We start from the raw sequence: 18,551 nt of genomic DNA, 5'->3' as shown, positions 1-18,551 counted from the left end.
GGTTGTAAATGGGGCGAGGAGTTCAGAAGCACCTTATAAATTCTCCCTGTGGCAGATAAAGATTGCCCATTGCAAGGAGGTTGAGTACGATAGTACTGTCGTCTGGTTACCCGTGTTCTTGACAATTTCCTAAGCGGTGAGAAGGAGAGAAGCCTTTAATAAACTGTATGGAGTCACAGACCCTTCTTTTTTTGCTAGTATTGGACATTTTACAGTACTTGGTTCTGATTCTGCATTTGAACCTTAAACTTTCTTATGGCTTGTTATCACTAAAAGGACAATATAATGAGGTATTGAGCTTTCCATAAGTTTATCATCCGATATTTAAACTGTAAACCCTAGTGTATGCCTTTTTTTAATCTGCGTGTATATTTTTTGCCAAGATAGTCTATGTTGTGCTCTATATAACTTTCCTATTTATATTTCTATCGAAGTATCATTTGCAGTAGCTTTGCAAAGCTACCTTTTGCTTCACCTGCATTAAAAAAAAGAAAAAAACTGGTGGAAGATTTTAACCGTATCGGATAATATTTACTCAAGCATTAGAACAAATATATAAAAGGCTGCCTAATATTCTAAGCCTTCCCCCTAGAAATGTGACAGATATCATTTGGTGTACTGTAAACAAATCTATTTTTAATTTCTGAATTTGTTTAACTTTAGGAGGGAGACAGTTTTTTATCTCTGTTTTTGCCTTTGAGGTGAAATACTACAGTTTAGAACTGCAAGTGCCTTAATGGGTTTTCTGTTCCCAGTGGAATATCTAATTGAAACTTCTGCACTTAAAAGTGTATAGAAAGATGCTATATCCAGAAGTGCTGATTTCCCTGACATACCTAGAGCTAATGAAGAGTTTCTGTATAAGGACACTTTAGAAGAGAGAACGGTGTAGGATGACCTGTGTCCAAGCCTATAGGGCAAACATGGCATGTTTATTTCAAAAAAAAATGATGACACTGTAAGGGGAAAAATGAAATTATTTAGTGGTTGCTTAGAAAAACAGTTTTCATTAATGATTATGCGGTGGCAAAATGCAGGTCACGAAACTCAAATATAAACTAGGAATGGCTATTAGGAAGGCTGGGCTTTAGCTAGATGAAGCTTGTAAAGTATATTCTCTTTGTCTTACATTTCCCTAATTTCTTGATAAGGTATTTTGTAATGCTATTTATAACATTCTAGGGAAAATTTAGATTTTTAAAGTCATTTTGTTATGTAGATTTTGTCTGTTTCCTATTTCAATCAAGCTTGGCAAGACTGTTTGCTGTGTGTAGGGATAGATATCAAAGATGATGGATAGCCCCCAAGCTTAGTTTTGTTGGAACAGCTGTAGAATTTACTTTAATATGGGCTGAAGTATTCATGACTAGGATTTTACTTGTTTCCCGGAATAGAAAACATGTCATTTTTCACTGGAGTAAAATGTCAAACATCAGAAGAAAACACAGATTTTTATAACTCTACGTTAATTTTCTGTTAGGAGAGAACAGTATAAGAAAGCTCGAAAAGTTTTATTCTATCCCAAAGGAAAAAAACAAAGCTTTTCAGTTTTCTTATGGATAATGTTAGATTTCATTGTTCTACATTATTGGTGTTTGATTTTTACCCTGCCCCGCCCTGGGCTAATCTAACCTCTTCTAACATGTAATTCTTTTCTGCACAACTTGAAGAGAGTGGGAAAAAAGAGGTAAAAATACTGTTTTCTTTCAGCAGGTTTGAGACTGTGCATAGATAGCTAGTTTGAGATGTACAATATCGTGTGTGAATCCCACAGTCACCCCGGGCCAGGACCTGTTTGTAGCGCACAGCGTTACACTGGGGTGGGTGGATCTAGACCTTCCCTTACTTGGAAACCAAGATACAGGAATGGGAGCTGATGTTCCTCCACTTCTATTTTTTTTTCCTAAAAAGTTGATTCTCAGTTTGTTTTTTTTCCGGAAGAATGTAAATCGTTGAGTCTTTCAGTGTTCTGGGGGTTTGATTGCTTTTTAGTTTGTTTTCTTACTTGTGATACCTGACGATTGTATCCTATGAGAAAAATTGTCTGTAGTTGCTCTTTTACCTTTTGTTTTCTATGGCAAAAAGTTTCATGTCATCTCAGAAATTGATGATTAATAAACGTATCACGTATGATCACTTGTATTAAAAGATATTTTAAAATTACAAATTGAATTTGTTATGTTTGTAAATTCATCGTTAGTTATGTGCATGCCCGGTTTAATTTTTATCTATGTATTTATTTTACAGGATGCTGTACTTTTGATGAGCCTTTTAGTTCCTGTGGCTATAGTCAGTCAGATGATGACGACCTTAATTGGGATCAGGTGAACACACTGATAAAGCCCTCCTCAGATCAATGGATGCCATCCGGTTGGTTTCTTTTATTTCACTTTCTTTCTCTTTGATATTAGCTTGTGTGTTTATTTAGCGTTTCTTTCTGGTATCATTATTAGAATGCTACTTTATGTAAATCACTTTGTTAATTTTCATAGACAAGTCTGCAAAGTGATTTTTGTGAGGGATGTTCTGCGAAGTAAAGGCTTTGTTATGCTGTGTTGAGATCACGAGGTTAGAAAACAGAAACTTGGGCTCATCTGGGAAGGCGGAAAGAAAAAAGAAAGATGGTGTGAAAATGATATAAAGAAGTACTAGAAACTGGCAGACAGAACTAAATGAAAGAAAAACAAAGGGAATCGTAAGAGCTAAAACAAAGATGGTCTTACGTATTGAAAGCAGACATTAAAAGAGATACTAATCAAAATCTGTTCTGAAAAGAAATAGTGAAAAAGGACTGAGAGAAAAAGGAGAGGAGAGATACCCAGAAACAAAACGTTTCAATGATATAACACTTATGTTTACAGGACAGTTTTGATAATATTATTTAATGAAGGTCCTTCCTGCGGTTCCGTAGCAACAACCCTTGCATTCTGCTGACCTGCAAACTTCCTCTACCAATACACTTACTCCTTTACCACCTCACCCATGCAAATGTGTAGACTCTCACCCTTCCTTTAAAAATATTTGCTGGCTTAAAATTTGTCCGTTATTCTTTTCTCAGAAATACATGATTTTCTTTGGGCATGTTAGAGAGCTTCCCCCACGCGCTGATCTCCGGCTCTTGGGATGAGTGCCTGTAGCCCAGCTCAGAACCTCCTTTGGCTGTTAGAGATTGCTCCTCACACAGCAGCTGTTACCTAAGAGTGGTCAAAATGAGGAGGCCGCTTCTCAAAATCATCGGTTGTCGCACCGTAGGACTACTTCTGTGTTAATACACTACACTAAATGCTTTATGTTGGCCTCATAATTTAGTAGGGGGATTTATGGGCATAGAAATATACCCAGAAGGCTGTGTATATATACACGCATTGCTGATGGTTGTGCTGTTGTTTCATTAACATCCATTTCAATTAGTTCTCTAAAGCATCTTGCGCTTTTAGGGGGTTCACCTGAAATCCCATTAACGCTTGTCCTTCCTAAGAAAATATTTCTTGCTTATTTTTGGGATATGGGAATTAGAAGATAAACAGCTTGAAACTTTAGGAGTGACTATATACACGAAGCCTGAATATAAGCACTCGTCACTCATGCATTAATAAATGCACTATGATATGCACTAATCAGCCCTTGATACCATTCACTTTTAGAAAGCCCGTCAACCTTCCTCACTATAGACTTGCCCCTGTTGCCACGTGTGGTGGACAAGGCTGTGTCAGAGGTTGATGGTTGGGATGAAGTGCCTTTCCCTTCTCCACTTACTTTTCTCTGGCTGAGGTAGGACTCTCAACTTCAAGACAAACGTTCCTTTAGACTGAGTCCTGGCACTCTGTCGTCTGGCTTGATTTGAGTTCATCATTCCAGATAAATAATGTTTTTGCAGATTCTTTTTTAAATTGGCTCTTGTTCAGCGGTCTTGGCACACACTGCTAAAAATTTTCTGGACTATTTCATTAGTGCTTAATACTGTCTGTCAAGTTGGAGCTAATGCACGGGGACACATGGCTTATCTTGCACAAGCTATGCATTCTTTTCCTCAAAGCAGTCATACCACTGGAAATGCTCTTCCTGTTCCAAGTTTTATTCATTACTTTCCCCGCTTGGATTTGTGGAAGAGATTTCAGTATATATCACTTAGTCTCCTTGGTAGATAGAAGAGGTTCGGATAGATCTGTGTTCTTTTCTGTGATGACGGTAGATTTTTAGATTGTTTCCTTTCCCTGCTCCCCCCAAAACTGAGAGTTCAGGCAAAGTAGGAACTGGTATTTTTATGTATGTCTGTGTAATCTTATTTGTCAGATGTCAATTGGCTTGTTTCTTATTTATCTTCCTACCTTTCTGTCAGAATAGAGGACTAAGACAATGTTCTGATGATCAAGTAAAAAGAAATTAAATTTGGAAATACAACTTCCCAAACTCTAAACACAATCTATCCCTGCCTATAAAGGAAGTGAAATTTGCTTTGAGAGTCTTGGTCAAAAAATGAACATTAGTCTGAGGAGAGTGGTGGATATTGGTGCCTTAAAAGGTCAAAAAGCCTTACAAGAGGGAAAGAACTGCTCATTTTTTTGCAAATGAGAAGCATTGTGTCTAAGAGCATGATCCAGTCCATGATGTCTAATTTTTCCTATTCATTTCATCTAGACATTTCATTCTGTTCTTGTTCAAATCATCTTCTTAATGGTTTTAATTAGTTTTCGGTTAGCCTTAGCCAGAGAGTTATGTGATACATTTAAAGAATGATTTGAATTAGTTTGTCAGCGCTTTCTGAGCTAAGTATTTCAGAAAAAATAACTTCAAATGATAATGAATAGAACATCTTAGATTAATGGTTTGTGGGGAATTCTTGGCTTGACAGCAAAATGCTCTATGCAACAATGTTGTAATACTAGACTGAAACAAGTGCTCTCAGTTCAGTAGTCCCTTGTCAGTAGAAAAATTAATGCACCTAACATTCCTAATTTCAGGCAATATGCTTCAGTGAATGAGTTGATGTCAATATATAACATTTTGTATAATTTGGTGTCAGTGAGAAGGAAGCACACTAGTTACGGCATTTGATTTATTTTAATCCACATGAGACTATTGACAGATAAAGTAGCTCTACTTCAAATAGATAATTGTTTTCGCTTTAAGTGATATGTTTTTTCACTGGGACAAAATAAATAGCATATGACATGCATGCTTATGTGTGCACATATTTATGTACACACTACATAGTTATACTTATCTAATATTGAATGTTAGTTCTTTGCCAGGCTTAGGTTTTTTGAATATCAGGAATTTATATTAAAAAAATCTTCTAAATATTTAGTACAATGGTCTTCAATCCTGGACCATAGTAGAAATATCATGAGTTATTGTTACTAAAGTAAGTGTAGAATTAGTACTCTAATTTTCTTGATAAATATAAGCAATTTAATGAGTCAGTGTTAACCTGAAAATGTATTAAACAGACCAAAAAAAGGAATGACGTGTATATTTCTGTACATATTCGTATGGCTTGAATGAGACTGGTTAATCCACTGCTCTTCTGTTTTAAGGGCTCTGTGAGTCAGCTGGAATAAATGAGCAGATGGTTCACTTGCTAGTTTCAAAAATAGTTGTTTTCTGGAAAAAACTACTGAATTTGCAGTTGAAATTGATTTTGTTCTTTTTCATTTTTAGTTTTCAAAATGCTGTAGGAAATGTGGCTGTTCTGTTTTCTTAGCTTCTGTCTTTATCCTCTTTTTTTTCTATTCCAAGAATGTATGTTTATTGTACTGGTCAGAAGTACAATTATAGAAACAATTATTCATTGTTAATGTCGTCCTGCGTTACCCTACAGAAGTTTTACAGCAGTTACTTTGCTGTTAATGTGTGTATATAATATACAGTTACAATTATACTTAATTGTACACCCTCTAGCTGTAATCTAATAAAGATGTCTTCAGACAAATATGCCAAGATAGTAGCACTTAGGAACTGTTATGAATGCCTGTTTTCTCATAAAAACAATCCCAATCCAGTTGTTCTCTTGGATGCTATTTCTTTCAAGAACGGTTTTGATCACTGTGGACATCAGCACCGTTCTTATCCTGCTCGTGTCACATCAGTGTCATCTTCAGCTCTGGCTTTCTGTTGAATGTATGTGTACAATTTATGCCGATTCCTGCAGGTTTTTGCCACAGACAATCTTTGCAGTCTGTCATATTTCTACACTGCTTGTTTGCATTTGGAATGTAGTTGCAAAGATCATTTTCCAACCAGCTACTTTGACCTTTTTTTTTTCCCTAGGTTTCCCTTTCTGTACTGCATCAAATACAAACTACTCATCTTGACTCTTTTCTGTACCCTCCTTAGTTACCTCATGCTGAGTATCAATATACCAGTTTTGTTATCTGCTGCACGATGAAGACAGCCTTTACTATCTAGCTGGTATATTTTCAGAGAAAGACCTTTATGCTTTCTTTGATATTGCCTCATTGCGGGGAAGGTGCTCCCTATGAACGGGTACATAGCCTTCTTGTTTTTAAAATTTTCTTTTGTCTTTATGCCTATTTAAAGAAGTGACGTGCTTAAATCCCTTTCCATGATTCTAAGCAGTACCATTTCATTATTTCATTCAGTTATTCCATCTTTTATTTTGTGTTTATACAGCAGTCCCTGTTTAGGTTCTATGACGATGGAAGTAGCAATAGAGAGTCTCCTGGAGCTTTTCTTCCTGTGTTTCTAATCTGGTTTTTACTTGATCTTCCAGATACTAGTTTCCTTCTCTGATCTATGCCTGCTCTGCTCTGTCTCCACAGTCCTGATTTTGCCTATGTCCTGTGAAATTCTTCATGGTGTGTCAGTGTTTTGAACCTGTGGAGTCCCCACAGGGAGGTCCCACATGGTACTGGTACTTTACATTAGCACTCAAACTATTGCTTATCCTGAGATGTCTGTAGGAAGGAGTCCATGCTGAATGTGTGAGACTGCAGTAGTGAAACATCTCTCTGGCACTTGGTGATCGGTCAGAAAAGTACAGGTGCATAAATTGGATCCTGGAAGGGAAGAGAAGAACTGAAAGCAACAGAGGCGTTGGTTGGTTGGATAAAGAGTGAGAAAAGAAAGAGGATGTAAGATGGGGAGTGAATGTATTATAAATATACCTGTGTGTATATTCATGTATATGTAAACACATGTCATATATCTGTAAACACACGTACATATGTGTCCATGAGGGTTGGCTGCTGGTGATCTGTATGCCAGTTGCTCTTAGTGAAGAGACAAGAATTCAGGAGCAGAGATCTGCAACGCGTGCTTGAGGAGGAGTGAGGTACCATCTGGAGGAGGTGGAGGAATGAGTCGTGTCAGAGTTGAGAAAGCTCAGGTGGCTCAAAAAAAACACAGAGAAGAATGCAAGCTTCAGATCAAATAGAATTTTCAGGTATTTGAGTGCAGTTTGTTAGTTTGTATAATGCTGAGATGAGTCTTGTCTATGAAAGTGATGCAGTAAGAATTGTACAGATTACTACAAGAAATACAAATATTGTCAGAAGTGAGCTCTGTGTTTGTCATTTGCTGCATATAATTTCTGCACACGCGCATATATTTTGTTACAAAACATTGTGTTTAGTTGCATAATATTCTTCTAGAGTGTTTCACAGTCCTAGTTCTAGCTCATTTCTAAAGGAAGTAGCATCATTTTTCTTCCATGCAGCAGTGGGTTTGATGTCACTAAAGGGATGTCGCTGCATTCATAATGAGTCACTGGCATCAGCCTTTCATTCAACTGAGAGTATTAGAGATCAATTATAAATCAGATCTTCACAGCCTGCCATTGAGTGTATAGAAAGGATGTTTTGAGCAATAAAGACCTTAATGCTTAATATTGTGCTGGTCAAAGCCAGTATGAGGATTCTGTGTGTGCCTTATGAGATGATAATAAATAATTTTCATGGTTATATGTAATTTTTTTTGAAAGGTCTTTTATGGTTATTAGCGTCCTGAATATCTAGTATTGCTAAATGCTTAGCAATATCTACACACTGTCCATAGAAAAAGTATATTTATCCAAACGATTGTTTAAAATGGGCTTTTTGATACACGGCTAGTGGATATGCACAGCTAGCAGACATTCCATAAAACAAGATCCTGATTTAAAGGAGTGTTTGATTTTGTAGAATGTGAAGTGAAAAATGTACATTGTTGTTTAATTGTGCATAGAAGAGTTGTGATCCATTTTTAAAAGCCGGATAAATCTTGAAGTAATCAGTTGGCTAGTCGATATTCAATCCAACTACAACTTCTTACCCTATAAAGTTATGGTACTTTGGCTTTCCAGTACGACGAGTATTTTAGCATTAAATATATTTTAGCACTACATTTTGTGTTCTGTGTTAGCAGGGATGCTTTTATTCTGTTTACATTTGTGTAGCAGAGAATTCTACGTGTTTCTTGCTGAATGCTCTTTCTCCCAGGTGACTTTAAATAGCTGCATTTGCTTGTTCATTTGAATGCTATCCAGAGAAAATGCAAATTAATATCAAGGTGTGGGAGTTGCACCTTGTTCACTCTGTTCGAGTTAGATTTTATTTTTTGTAGAACTTTCTAGACTTGAACCAGTAGCATGTTAAGCATTTTATTGTGCATGCCGCTAATAGCTACCAGCGTTAGGAACATGCCTCAGATGACTACTGGGGAGCCCTTTTCAGTAGGCAGCTCCGACTCGTGGCGACACATTCAAGCTGGTTTCCACTTAACTGCACACGCAATATTGGTTGCTGCTGATACGGCACAGCACGGAGCCCAGCGCCAGCTAACCCCAGCGTACGTATCCAGCCAGAGCCACAGGTTGGGCAGCTTCGAGCTAGCTACTGGAAAAAACATGCCCTAGGACTCGGTGACCAGTGTGCCTAGCAAATTTGTTCAGCAACCGGATTAGTGCCACCAGCTATGTTTGAGGTGTTGCTGCCTGGGATGCAATAGGAATCCCAAGGTCTTTTTATAATTTCTCACCTAACCTGTAGATTTCAGCAGCTGCCCCAAACATGGTGTGGATCAAATTAGAGTATTGGTGACACCATGGTGTCTGTTATCTTGCAAGGAGAAAAAGAGGAAATTCTGTTCACTGAGTCAGAACCAGTACTGAAGGACAATGTTCCTAGCTTGCTAACTAGGCAACTAGACGAGTTATTTGAGTGTATTTTTGCCTACGTTCTTGTTAGTTCTGATACAAAATGGTGGAGTTAACATGATAATGATTTAGCTAATTTTTTGTATTAAATATTCTTTGCGTTCTTTACACTTTTCCCCTTCTGTTGGGCAATGAAATATTTTGAATATGAACAGTGTGATCCCTGAGATAATGCCCAGCACAAAAGACTTTCTTTTAATTTCTTTTTTTTTTTGAGTAATAGGTTTTCTTTAGTATTTGTAACTATAACTTACCAGGATGAATGTAACAATTGCCCCATTTTCTTGTGCATTCCAGTAGCCATCTGATGTTTGCACATAAAATTAAATATATCACAGGGCACACTGCAGCTAGTGGAAATGTATGGGAGACATTACATTAGAACCAGTCAACACTTGCTAAAGATTTGTAAAAGATGTTTAACTGGTAGATGATGATATCCTGAATTACGTGATTTTTTTAAAATTTAATTTAATTTTTGTTATTTATTTAATCTCCGAGGAAGCTGTCCTCTTCTTCAGAAGTTGGAGCCTATTTGAAAGGTCTGTGGAACTCTGTTCTTACTAAACTAGAGTTTTCTTAGAGCAGCTTGGACAATGAGGTGGCCTGCCGAGGTTGTGCAGCACCACACAGACACACCCAAGTCAACACTAGTACTAAGCAAGCCCTCTAGCCTAACTCATTTACTTGCTGCAATTGTACTTTTCCTGATGAAGTTATCTGTAGCACTTGCCTTAATATATGCTGGGAAGCCCTACCATAAACTAAACACTGGAGCTGAGTTTCGAGTGGATTTCTTATTAATGAAAATGTTTAGGTTTCCAAAGTTTTCCTGTTACGCGTTGGAAACCGCTTCTCTCTCCCATATTCCACCAATAGTGCCAGAGAATATCCTGCTGGTTAAGCAGGCCAGAGTCTTGTTTCAGATTGCCCTGCTAAATTAGAAGTGGAAATGTACTGAATGACTGGGATTTTGCTTGTGTGTTTGTTTCAGCTCTCTGGCAAATTCCTGATGAGTTTGTTTAGAAGAAGTAGGGGAATCCCAACAGGATAGGGGGAGAGTGCTGCATCTTGGCATGGCCAGTAACTAATGGTTAAGGTAGTTTTATCTGGGACTTGGAACAGACCTTCTTGTTAGCATCTGATAAACTGGCGTTTTTCAACTCAAATATTTTTGTCTAGAAAAGAAACATTCAGTTAGTTCTGGTGGAAGCCACACAGAATGTAAATCTTTTTTCCCGTGAGTATGTCTGAGTCATGTAAATGTACCTGAACTAGTTTTAATCTAGGTAGTTTGGGACCCCATAGTAATATAAAGGAAGCAGCGCATGCTTTATTTAGTGTAGGGTTCCCTAGGTGCTCACTCAGTGCTGAAGGCTATGTTGCTATACCTTCAGTGCCAAGGGCATCTGATTAAAACCACTGCAGTTTCACCTCCAGTTTCAGCAGACCTGCATTAAGTAGCAATAGAATTTTTGTGCTTGTGTGCCTGACTGTTTTCTCCTGTCGGAGAATGAAAATACTCAGCCACTTTGAGGAAAGCTGTGACCAACAAAAAGCCTGAGGATTGTGAATAAGCAGTGAGTCAGAAGATGCTCCTCCAGGAACTGCACTCACAGAACTGCAAGATCAGGAGGAAGGGGAATAATCAGAGTATTCCTAAATAAGCTTTTTCTTGTTTAGTAATTAATCTACTGGAAGAAAAAAGCCTCTTAATTTCTTGCAGTCTTCAGGGCTTTTCTTTCAATCTCATGCTTATCCCATTAGATTTCTTCTCATCCATCCTGCCCTTTAGAAATTAATAAAGAGTGGATCAAAACCTTTCATTGCATCTACAGGCTTTAAAGTGCGTAACGTGACTGCCTCCCTTTCAAGGCCCAAGTCAGTTATTTTCTGAGTTAGCAGTTTATCTTTTAAGACAGTTCTGTATGAAGAGAATGTAGTCATAATCACAGTTAAAATGCTAGTGAGTGTTTTATGGAAGATGGACTCCATCACTCCTTTTTAGGAGCAACCCTTATGAATCTTCAGGGAATCATTTTCTTGGCGTATTATTTTAAGGCTTTTTGCTCAAATGAGGGAGGGAATTCTTTTCTCAATTAGATTTATGGAAGATTTTTTTTCATCCACTCTTAAAGCACTTAATTTGTTGGCAGGCATTGAAGACTGATAGCTTTTTCTTAGCAGCTTGAGCTGTGACTTTAGTAAGGGTGGGCAAAAAGTCATAGATTTGAGTGATTTGAGGTAGAGGTCATTAGATGCTGCATCAGAAAGCTATTTGGCAAACCTGTCATTTATGGGGTACTTGTTCTTTGGGTTGAATTCAGAATTTCTCTGGTGTACAAGACAGTGCCAAAGAAAACGTCTTCCTCATCGATGTCAAAACCAAGCCCTCATTCTGACCAGAAAATATTTTCAGTGTAGTTTTAGAACAACATATTTTTAGCATCTCCTATTGTCTTTCTGTCGTTGTCAGAGGACTGTGTGATTGCAATCACTTCATTTACCTTAGTCAAACCTTACAGGAAATATACTCCGTGTAATATCTAGATCTGGTACTTAGTAGAAATGCATTGAAAAATTATCTAAAAAAATGGCATAGAGTGGGAAATATTTCCAGATTTTCTTCACTTAGTGTGTGGGCATAAACAATATTTTTCGATCCAAGTAACTGGTTCAGCCAAAAGCAGTGCATGTAGGAGACTATACAGTCACCTAGAATTCCTACTTGCAGTTGTCTTCAGATGTCTCCAACCTCTGCTGTTTGAGTTCTGCTTGCTGGTTGTGGACAATTACGTGGCAGCGTATTAGGTGGCAAAGGTAGCTGCCGAGCTAGGTTAGTGTACAAACGAAATGGATGGATTCTATTTGATATTAAATTTAAATCCTCTTGTATTTGAAGCAACCAGATTTTCCAGTGTCAGACTTAATTCCCTTGTATATGTTTGCAGAACTCTGCACTCAGAGAAGAAGCAATTAAAATGCTTTCATGAATTCCATGGACTGAATTAAAGAGCTCCGTACTTTTGTTCTCAGTGTTAAAGCAATATAGTTATTTCCCTCACTAGCTGAAATAATGCATTCTTCATCTAGAAGTCACAACATTTCTAATCAACTGCATTTCAGTAGCACAAAAGAAAAAAAAAAATACTGTCTGGACCTCATTGAAAATTTAATGATGTACACAACCATTTAATTACGAGAAAACAGGTGCAGATAATTATCCAAGTCATAATGTTACAGTAGCTAATAACATCAAATATTTGTGATAATTGCATGCAAGCAATTGATGATCACAGTTCCGTGCTTCTCACGTGATCAGTAAAAAGCATTTTGGAATACATACATATTCATATTAGATCATGGAAGCTACAGATGCACTTTTCTTAGCAGTAACCCCATGTACTATATTTTTTTGTGTTAAGTTCAAATATTATTGCATTGCTACTCAAAAATTCTGCTGTTTCATTTCTCCGCTTACCCAAAGGAGGAGAAACTTCCTTTTGCCAAAGCTATGAGTTCTTGCTTTCCCCCATACTCTTACACTCTCTGCCTCTCCTAGATGTAGCAGTCAACTCCTGTGTCATTCTGGTTTCTGTTGAAGTATGACTGCATAGGTATCCCTCACGGTTCATTAGTTGCTGTTATGGCATTCAGCTGCTCCTAACAACCCAAACTCTTTCAGATTAGAAAAGAGTAAGACTAAGACCTAGATCCACAAAAGGGACTTAGGAACCTGCAGTAGGATGGAAGTGGTATTTAGCTACACAAGTCCAAAATAACGATCGTGAAAACTCCTTGAGAGTAGTGTACAGTGGCACATTGTCACCTGTTTCTGGAAGCACCTAAACAGCACCTACGTCGTGCTGTAAAGTAGGAGTTCTCCAAGTGCCTGGTAGTGCATATGAATTTGAGCATGTTAGCATCTGTCTCCAGCCTGAACTCAGAAGTTAGATGTTCCCCAGAGAGTCTGTCTGCTGCAATTGCACAAGAAATATCTCAAGCGTGTAGTAACAGTATGTTGATCCTTAACCTATTTTCTTTCTTTTTATGTGGTGAAGGCCACAAAAGGAAGAAAGGAGGGGAAGCAGGAATTTGAGAGAGAGCAGTTGTTTCTTTTGCATTGGCTCTGTTTGATCTGAGCACTGCTCAGAGAAGTTAGAGATGCTCCTCTCTGAAAGCTTTTCTTAAATTTGCGTCTTGTGGTTGTTGGGGAGAGCCCTATCCACAAGGTGGAAAAACGACATTGGTCATTAGCCCCCTTTGTGCACGTGGGCTACTGCAGAAGAGCAGTCAAGATGGGAACTCAGTCTGTAGAAGAGAAATGAAGAGTTGTCAGGCCCCTCAAGAAGGCTCTAGAAGGAGAACACTAAGTGAAGAAGGATGAGTCTTCAGTTCCATTCCTTATGTCCACAGCGTGTTAATAGTTTTCAGTTAAAAGTAACTAGAGTTGAGTCCTATTAAGTGGCAGGGGGCACTGCCACTGTATTTGGCAAGGAGGAGCCCTACCCAGTCACTGCAAGAGAAGACTGGCTTTCAGAAGAGGCTTCTGGGCTGTTTTGTATCTGGCCTGGGGAAAGGTGCTTTCTTACGAGCCGGTAGGATACTTGAAGGATACCACTTTCCTGGATATTTCCTTATTAGGTTTCCCTATTAGGCAGCTGCACTCCCAAAGTGGTAACCTTTGACAGGTCCGCCCTGGGTTGACTGGCAGGCTGTTCTGAGGAGGGCTGTCTCCTGAGCAGTGGGTACAGTGCGTGCAGCCTTGAGCTAGTGCCTGCCGGTGCGGGTGAATCCTGATTGCGCAGGGCAGGACAGCGCAAAGATGCTAGCACACCTCTGGAAGCCTTTGGCATAGCAGCATTAGCCAGGGTTTCATGTCTGAAACCAGAAACCCTCTTGCTCTAGAGAAGACTTGGTCAGCCGCAGCACAAGGTTTATGTGCACAGGGGTTCTAAGACAGCCTGAGTCCCTGGCACTTTGCAGTTTGATGTGGCACAGATGAAGAGATGCAGTATCTTTCAGCAATGATATTTAGGTCTTGAGTGCTGTGGTGGGCTTTTTTTGCCATGTTTAATTTTAGCATGAAACATCCCGTACAGTATTGAAAGGATCATTGAAGTGTATGGAGTATTAATTTTATAAATACAATGTTAGGGTGTTTGTGAAGGCAGGAAGTTGTTTAGAGAAATAACCTTTTGTGGGAAATGTCAGTTCAGGCATTTTATTTACGTGACTCGCAAAATGTAAAGTGGCTTTACTGAGCGAATGGCAAATTTCATTTTTCTTCTTGCTCTGTAGTACAGCACTAACAACACTTATGTAATTAGTAAGAAGTTTATTATTATTTTAGTTACAGCATGGAAAAGCAATATTTTGCAGGGCATATTATAGTGCCTATTGAATTTAAATTACCCATGCTAATCGTCTCAGTGCATCCACATCTAGTTGCACTTTTAAGTTAACATAAAATATTAGAGTGGGTCCTTTTTAACCTCCTGTGCAAGTCCATAAAGAAGCTGATTTAAAAACAACGTCCATGAACAAACAAAAGCCCTTGGAGGTGGATGTGGTATCTATTCACCAGTAAATTCAATGATTAGGATTTCCATGTGAGTAAAATGGATTTATATTCAGGATAGTCTTCACAGAGGCACATCACCAGCAGAGTGAAAGTATTTCTTGTATTACACGCCCATGTCTGCTAACCCTGTACAGCCTTCCCTTTTGCTTCACCATTCCCTCCTCTTCTTCAGGCTTTCTGTGTTGGAAATGTCTCTGAATCTTATTTGACTTTTGCCGTAGTGTAAAGTGTTAAATTAGATGTACCCTTTCAAGGCACTTCCCCTTAAAACTGGCGGAGATCACTTTCACTGAAGGGCAGCAATGTTCTAACTCAGCAGCAAACGGGTCACAAAAGATCTGCTCCAAAACAGATTGTTTCTTGAATCTGAAATCTATAATTATTGTGGTCTGCTGAAAGATATTTAGCAATGTGCATATGAAGTTATCCAGACATGAATAAAAAGTTTTGCGGTTTTGTTTCCCTGTAATGAATTTACCTTAAAAGTTCCAGGGAAGAGCTCCTCCGAGAGTTTTTGTTTACCTATTTCACTTTCAGTCAAATAAAAATACTCTTTTGGAAAAGCCATTATACACCATAATATGGAAATAAAAATTTATATGCATCAACCACTAGAACGCTGTTATTTATCTGCTCTATTTGGCAAACAGAGCCAAAAAAGAGCCGCTCTCTTGCTTAAGAGTATAGGAAATTGCTTAAGAGAGTATAGAAAATCCTCCTGTATAATCTCAGGCTGGTTAGTTTCTTTCACTGGTGAATTTTACTCATGTTAAGAAGAAAGGTGTTTGGAGTGAGGTAACCTGGGGCCACTGTTTTAATAGGTAGCCTGCTTATCTTCAAATGACCTGTTTTATGATGAAACTGTATGGTTTTCTGTTTTCCTGCAGTCTGAGAGCCTTCCAGTCTTACAGTACTGCTGTAAGGCTAAAGCCTAGCAGGAGTCCCAAGCCAAGGAATCAGTACTATTGTTGTTAGATAAGAGTTTTTTTGTAGTGAGAGCAGAATTTAATTGCTCAGAGGCCTATTGTTCATTTTTGTTAATTCAAGGATTTGTTACTTCAAGATTCTGTTCTCCTTCCTATTCTGCCTGGTTCATGCACCATTATGCTTCTTGAGAGAATGAATTTATTTGCAAGAATTTCATTCTCTTTCCCTTCTACTTTAAGCTTAGTATGTGCATGAGATTTCTGTTGTCAGGGAGTCCTCACAGCATTTCTCTAAATTCTGCTGAATACGCTAGCCGCAGACTTTAGTCTTTATATCAGATATCTTGTTGGTTATTATACGCCAGATTTCTCTCCTTGCCACCGACTAACTCTAGATACTTTTTCTAACCATTATTACTGTTCACAAATTGATTTCCTAACTAAAGCTTTGTTGGTGTACTGCCTTTTAGCATACCAGTGATGTGGAGTCTAGGGAAGCATAGACTATCAAATTCCCTAGAGGATTCTGGGATATCCCTTTTTTACTTTAGTTGCCTGAGCTTTGCTTTTGCTATTAAAATATGTTCCTTTATATTTTTCCTCATTTAAAGAAAATTTGATGGAACATTTGAAGATAGGTCTAAAAAAGCACACACATTAATATTTATGGCTGCATGTATTCGAGCTCCAGAAGGCCTAACTAACAAATGGATGTAACCACATTGATTATTTTCAATACATCTGCTGAGCCACAGGATATTCTGAGCAAGGTAGTTGGCTCGGCTTTGAAATGAGCACATGAAGAGACTTGGCTTCCAAACACACAACTGCATTCCTTGCATTCAAGTTAAATGGTTGCAGTCTGCTTTTTTTTCAGGGAATATTTCAGTACTTAATGCAAAGTTTCACAACACGGGCCTGTTCCCATGTCAAGGTTAAACTGTGAAAAGGTGTGTTTTTAGAAACAGATACCCTCTTTCTGCAATTTTTTGATTGCTAATTAAGTGCAAATAGCTGCAGATGACACCACGTTTTGCCCTCATCTGATGTTCTTTGTCTTCAGTTCTGAAGTTTGTTACACAAGACATTTTAATTATAGCACAGTAATTAAAAGTATAATTACTGATTTTCTTTGTTTAGTACATTCTTTGATATCAGAAAGCATTTTGCCTCAGCGATTCTCATGGTCTTTCAGAAGAGCCAGATCTCATTGTTGGAAATGAAGTTTCGGAGTAAATCTTAAAAAGTCTTTTTGGGAGAGGAATGTTCTATTGTATTAAAATAAAACAAAACTTCCTGTTTGAAGCTGTGAGGACAACATACTTGAAACTTGAATGACGCACGTTGATTTTTAATAATGCTTTATATCAGACTAGGGGCTGAAGCTGAATTCCTGTGACCTCATCCATCACTGCCATTGATTTCACATTGACTAGGTTTGTTATATGCAAATGTTTACAACTAAAGTTGTAAGAGAATGTATTTTGTGAGTATATGCTGCTTGCAGTTCAGAGTAATGATAAACTTTTATGAGAAGAATATGATAAAATATTTTTTCTACATCATCCTTTCTTCTCCTGCTCTCTTTCTACTTCCCCTCTGCCCTTTTGCATACTTCTTCTGTAGCAATAAAGAAAGAGTAGCCTATTCTGTGTAGTTATTCTACCTTAATTTTGGGGATTGTATTTATACTTCTCTGTTACATTGAGGAGATGTAAATGTAGCTTTAATTTGTAGTTGCAAGGGGTTTATAAAAATCCTTGAAACATTTTTGTTTTGAGGCTTGGGTAGGAATGTACTTGATTTTATCTAAGTTCCTCTGGGAGAAGAGAAGTATTTTGTTTTCTGTTTCTTTACAAGGAACCCGGGACCACACTACATATTTTACTATTCTATGCACTCAGCCAACAGTGCTTTCCAAATATATGTATTATTTCTTATCAACAAGATCAGCAAGAGTGGAGTATTAGGTTTCTTCCAAAAAAAAATCAAAACCATACAAAAAATTCAACACCAGAAAACCAAAACCACTCCAGTCTTTGTTTAAAACAATTAATAAAGCAACTAGTTTCATACATACAGATTATACTATTGATATGCAGGTTATATAACAAATACCACCTGTTGCCATACAAAATAACTAAAGAAGAAAATTCAAGGCAATAAAACTCTGTAACATGATTGTACAGAGTTGTAGTAGGCATTGACACTAAGGTGGGAGCTTAAGCTCTCTTCCTGTCTAAAACTTTTTTTGGACTACTAGCGGTCAGAAAGACTAATAAAGAATCCTGATTTTCTCCGATTTGCTTACTTTAGAATTGGTAGCACCTACCTGCTAAGGATTTCCTCTTACCAGAGGCAAGATACCAAGTGCTGGGATAGACTGACATCCGATCCACCCTCGTACTGCCGTCCCCCATCTGTAGTTTGCTGTGCCCCTCAGCAGAAAGGGGAGAGGAGCTCGAACATTGCTCAGACTTGGTGCTCAAAGGCAGGCTGCTCTCAGAGTTTAAGCCTTCTTAATTAGCTAAATCACATCCTAAAAACACTGGGTTGCTTAAGCACGCATAAAAATTTTAAATCATGCAATCAGCTTTCTATTAAACCTTTCTCTGAGTGTTAGAAATATTAATGAGATCAGAAGCAACACACTTCCAAGCACACGTACAGAGGTGTGACTTCGTTAACGTTAGGTAGGGGGAGAACAAAAACAGCCCATAAGTCTAGAAAAGAATGGTTGGAAAAAAAAAGTCCTAAAAAAAGTACTTGCCCTTTTTATGGTCTTGCAGTAGGTACTGCATTGGGTGTTTTTTGGTTTTTTTAGTGTTAAGCAGCTCTGTTAATCTTCTGTTTCACAGAACACTCTGTCCATTGGTAGTCAGCATTT

At 38.0% G+C, this 18,551-nt stretch overlaps 1 protein-coding gene across 14 annotated transcripts in view; it reads left to right on the top strand.

Annotated features, from left to right (window-relative positions):
* Nucleotides 1–18,551, top strand: part of PTPRM (protein tyrosine phosphatase receptor type M) — a 488,712-nt gene that overhangs the window by 111,266 nt on the left and 358,895 nt on the right. For all 14 annotated transcript variants that reach the window (XM_068932232.1, XM_068932230.1, XM_068932229.1 and 11 more), the window contains exon 2: nucleotides 2,248–2,370. In XM_068932232.1, the coding sequence (XP_068788333.1) occupies nucleotides 2,248–2,370 (123 nt within the window). The remainder of the gene's footprint in view (nucleotides 1–2,247; nucleotides 2,371–18,551) is intronic.

Source organism: Struthio camelus, chromosome 2 (assembly GCF_040807025.1).
Source record: "Struthio camelus isolate bStrCam1 chromosome 2, bStrCam1.hap1, whole genome shotgun sequence".
Lineage (NCBI taxonomy): Eukaryota > Metazoa > Chordata > Aves > Struthioniformes > Struthionidae > Struthio > Struthio camelus.
The sequence above is the reverse complement of the archived record's forward strand: the minus strand, read 5'-3'. Positions and strand labels throughout refer to the sequence as shown.